The sequence below is a fragment of the Apodemus sylvaticus genome, chromosome 22 (genome assembly GCF_947179515.1).
Source record: "Apodemus sylvaticus chromosome 22, mApoSyl1.1, whole genome shotgun sequence".
In the NCBI taxonomy this organism is placed as follows: Eukaryota; Metazoa; Chordata; class Mammalia; order Rodentia; family Muridae; genus Apodemus; species Apodemus sylvaticus.
The window spans coordinates 9,425,246-9,430,127 of record NC_067493.1 but is presented as its reverse complement, the minus strand read 5'-3'; the positions used below and the strand labels follow the sequence as shown (position 1 = coordinate 9,430,127).

At 31.6% G+C, this 4,882-nt stretch overlaps 1 protein-coding gene across 1 annotated transcript; it reads right to left on the bottom strand.

Annotated features, from left to right (window-relative positions):
* Positions 1-2,301: 2,301 nt before the first annotated feature.
* On the bottom strand, positions 2,302-3,264 carry LOC127673273 (olfactory receptor 14J1-like). Its single transcript, XM_052168849.1, has one exon. The coding sequence runs from the start codon at positions 3,262-3,264 to the stop codon at positions 2,302-2,304; it is 963 nt and encodes a 320-aa protein (XP_052024809.1).
* Positions 3,265-4,882: the final 1,618 nt, after the last annotated feature.

Sequence of the window (4,882 nt, the reverse complement as noted above, 5' to 3'; positions counted from 1 at the left end):
AAGGGGTAGAAATGTCTAAAGTTTATGGAATTCACAGGTGATTGCTTGTTCATCACAGAGTGACTGTTAATATAAAGTAAATTATATGTAAATGAACCACACAAATGCAAATATATAACAAGCATTGAGAAATGTGTTATTTTTAAAAAGAATTACAAGTGTTTTTTGTTTGGGGTCTGCAACAAAGCTTTTGATACTTGTTAAAAATTGCAAACTATTTAATATCAAAGAATACAACATTCCCAAAGTTCTTTTATATATTTGAAAGATCAATAATCTCAAAGAAAATAAATTTACTAAAATAAAGATATTCAACATATCTAGGAGTGAATACAACAAAATACTTATAAACCAAATATTAGCTACTTAACCAAGTCATTTGGTAATAATAAGCCACTTTGTTGTCAGCCAAAATTTATAAATGGATGCTCAAGTAAATAAATCTAAAATATAAAGTTAGGAAATGGAATTGATTTGCTTATGTTGTAATTCAGTCAACTACTAAAATAACAGGCTAGCTCAAGTATTTCTGAAAATATGCAACTCAGAAAGAATCAAATGTAATTTACATGCCTCTGTAAATGGATAGAACAAGCCAATGTCTGAGGAGGTAAAAGGCCTGATGATCAGTCATTTGTGGTTGTATCTTGAAAATCTAGACTGACCAACTTTTATTCTTACAGGTGTCAATATCTAAGACTAAATATAGTGTATACAAAATGTAGATAGAAAAAAAGTGGTCTGAATAACAGAAATAGAGACTGAAGAATTGTTTTACCACTTTAAAATGAGGGATTATCATTCTTACAAAGCGTCTTACAAAAAGAAAATAAATATATAAGATTTTAGAAATATGAACACTAACAAGTATTATTATTGTGCTTGATCTGTTGAGCTAACACACATTTAAAGAAATTTTGCAAAGATGGAGTAGGATTATTACTGAAATGCACATCTCATCAGATTCCACTGCTGTTTATCACCATGTTTCAGAAATCTGGCAGAATTTCATCTACTTCTGAGTTTCTGACTGTATCTATAGTTCTTCATAAACAAGTAAAATCAAGAGATTATTAGAAGTGCTTTAGACCTACATTTTTAATTGACCATAAATGACTTATTTGTAGAAAGCCATATAGTCACATCATTTAAGAGAGTTGAATATTTTGTATACTTTGATCCAACAAACCTATTCTTTGCAATTATACAGACAAAGCTTGGTAATTACAAATGCATGTATCAATAATTTAACAATAATTAAGTATTTAAGATATTTTATATAGTAAAAATGAGTGAATATACACAAATTTCAATATAAATTGAAATCTATAGTTTACGAAAATAATAACTGTAATACTATGCAAAGTTATCTACTGATATCATATATGTTTGCTAGATGTATATTTTGTCTAACAAATGTATATTGCTAGACAAAAATAATTTTAAAATAAAAATTAAAAAATAAATTATTGACTTAAATTTATAACTTGGTGGTGGACCTAGGGCTATTATGATTATGGCTGTTTTTAAATTTTTGTAATTTTACCTCTGCAAACATATTAGAAATGTAATGAGATTGTCAGTATGTCTTCATGTGTATGTGTTAGGATCTAAAAATGAGTGAATCTATGTTATGAGGCTATTAAATTTTTTATTAATTTGAAGGAACAACATTTTTAATACTAAAATACAAAGAAAGAGACAATGTACTTCCATAAGTACATCATTTTATAACATAGTTTATGTATAGGAAAACAAAGCAAAACATGACACTCCACAAGAATTTAAAGAAAACCCAATGAATAAAATCATTCACATATATAATTTAACAATCAAAAAAATGGGTCAAATGATTCCAACCAGTGAATTTTGTACTAAAATAATTAATAATTATTATTTTAAAAATAATTTTAAAAGAAAAATTGAAACATAAATTATTGACTTAAATTTATAACTTGGTGGTAGACCTAGGGCTATTAGGATTATGGCTGTGTTTAAATTTTTGTAATTTTACCTCTGTAAACATATTAGAAATGTAATGAGATTGTCAGTATGTCTTCATGTGTATGTGTTAGGAACTAAAAACGAGTGAATCTATGTTATGAGGCTATTAAATTTTTTATTAATTTGAAGGAACAACATTTTTAATACTAAAATACAAAGAAAGAAGACAATGTACTTCCATAAGTACATCATTTTATAACATAGTTTATGTATAGGAAAACAAAACAAAACATGATACTCCATAAGAATTTAAAGAAAAACCAATGAATAAAATCATTCACATATATAATTTAACAATCACAAACAATGGGTCAAATGATTCCAACCAGTGAATTTTGTACTAAACAGTAACTTCCTTGCAACACTCTTTAGGATCTTACTTCTCAGATTGTAAATAACAGGATTGAGAGTTGGAGGTAGTACTGTGTAAAAGATAGAGAATAAAAATTCTAAAGCAGTTGGAGAGTCTGAGGTTGGATTTAGATATGCAAAGGCTCCTGTAGAAAGAAACAATGAGACAACAAAGAGATGGGGAAGGCAAGTAGAAAAGACCTTAGGCCTGCTTTCACCAGAGGGCATCCTGAGAACTGTGGAGAATATGTGGACATAGGAGATGACAATCCCAATAAAGCAGAAAAAGGCCATTGCAGACAGGAAATTAACCACTCCCATTATTACAAAGTAATCATTAGAGCAGGAGAGCTTGAGCAACTGGGGGACATCACAAAAGAATTGGTGAATTATTCTCTCACCACAGAATCTGATAGAGAGTATACTTGTTGTGTATAAAGTTCCAGAGATGCTTCCACTTAACCACACAGCTGCCACAGCCCAAGTGCACTTTCTGGGACTCATGATGACTTCATAGTGCAGTGGGAGGCAGATGGCCACATAGCGGTCATAAGACATCACTGTGAGAATAGCTGTCTCACTCGAGGCCAAAGCTGTGAAGAAAAAAACCTGAATCATACACTGTCCATATGAAATGTAGCCACTTCGTGCCAGGGAACTGTCAACATACTGGGGAACTGTGACAGAGAGGGATGAGAAGTCCAGAATGGAAATATGCTTCAGAAAGTAATACATTGGAGACTGGAGCTGTGGGTCCAGTGTTGTGATGGTGATAATGATGAAATTCCCTGCTGAGCCAAATAGGTATGTCACCAAGAAGAACAAAGCATGCAAGATCTGCAGGTCATGGTTGTCAGACAAACCCATGAGAAGAAATCCACTCACTGTAGTTTTATTTTTCATAATCATTGTGAAAACAAAAGTTGTCATGGCAGCTGGAAAATAAAACAGTATGTTATATTTAGCAGAAATATATTTAGGCAATATTTATCTGTTCATCAATATTTATTTCAATAATTAGTCTCTATATACTATCTATCTTCTATCATCTACTATCTATCTATATTTATATATTTTTTCTATTTATCTCTATCATCAATCTATACTTGTTGAGAAATTTAAGTGAGAGCGCATTTTTCTCATCTCCATACATTGCACACTATCCAGTCATAAAGCAGTAGCTACAGGAGTACATGTGGTCCATCACAGGTCCTCTCAAGAAATGTGCTTTTGTTTGTTCCAATACCACAAATGAAACCCACTGCTTTTCTTTAAGTCTTCAATAGTCAGTCAGTGATGATGGACTGTGGAATGAGTTTTTGAACATAGATAATATTTATTATTTATAGCTGAGGCAGGGAACCATGTTAGCAATTGAAATAGTCATTTTTAGAAAATATACCAGGAATTAAAATATGGTTTGCTTGTCCACTGGAAACAGCTATTCTCTCTTAAAAAATACTGTTATTATAGCAAGAGGATATTGGTTATTGTTGAATGAAGTGTAAAAATGCTTTTGAATACTATGCAGGAGTTATTGAAATCAAAAAGAAAAATGTTTGTGTAAAGTGAATGCTCACATGACACTCTCAGTTTAGATATCCTATTTCATTTACAGAGTGTTTTGGAGACAAGCAGCTTCCATTTGAATTTAACTGCTATCACTAGCCTTCAGATGTAGCTACCAAAGAGTTATTAGCTCTTACCAAAGGCTGAGATAATTGCAAAGGCATATGGCGATTTCTTGACATGGTTTAAGATGTGAGGAAAATGGCCAATACCCAATAAGAGATTGCAAATTTAATGTTATTTGTGATTCTAATAAACTCTTGCTTTAGTTCATGGTCCTTTTGATATCTGAGGGATTGAAAATAACCCATCATTCTCCCCTTACAAGTTGCATGTTGGTGTTTGGTGGCTGATGAGCATAAAATGAATTGTCAGATTTCAGCATAATTTTATTTTTTGTTCCATTCAGGAAGTCTAGGCAATAGAATAAAGTGAAATTTCATTACATTGTTTCAGGATTACTTAAAATTTGTGTACTTACAAAAGCAATTGCAGAATAAAATTTGAGGTCACCAATTTCAAACTTGAGGCATTTTTTATTTAATGGCATCTCTAGTGACAAGAAAAACTCAGTCCAGCACGCTCACGCCTCTTTCTCAAAGAATGAATCTACATCAAAATACCTGAAAGGATGTTGGAATTTGATTGTAATTAAAGTGATCTTGGAGCCAACAATGATTTTAGAAACTAAGACCCTAGACCTGTGTCAGCATGAGGCTGAATTCAAACCAGTGTATGGTCCACAGAAAGATCCACCACCGATGAGAAAATAAAACACTGTTAAATAAACTAGATAAAGTTGTACCATCTGGTTCAGCTTTTATATTTGAAAGCCTCTGGTCTCCTGCCCTGTCTACCTCAATCATAAATTGAATCATTCTAGAATATCCTCAAACTGCTTGATTTCTTCAATACTTCATATACAGAATAGAAATCAGAGTATATCAAAGATCTCCTT

Coding starts and splice junctions, on each gene's coding strand:
- LOC127673273 (XM_052168849.1), bottom strand. CDS start 3,264: ATGATTATGAAAAATAAAACTACAGTGAGTGGATTTCTTCTCATGGGT.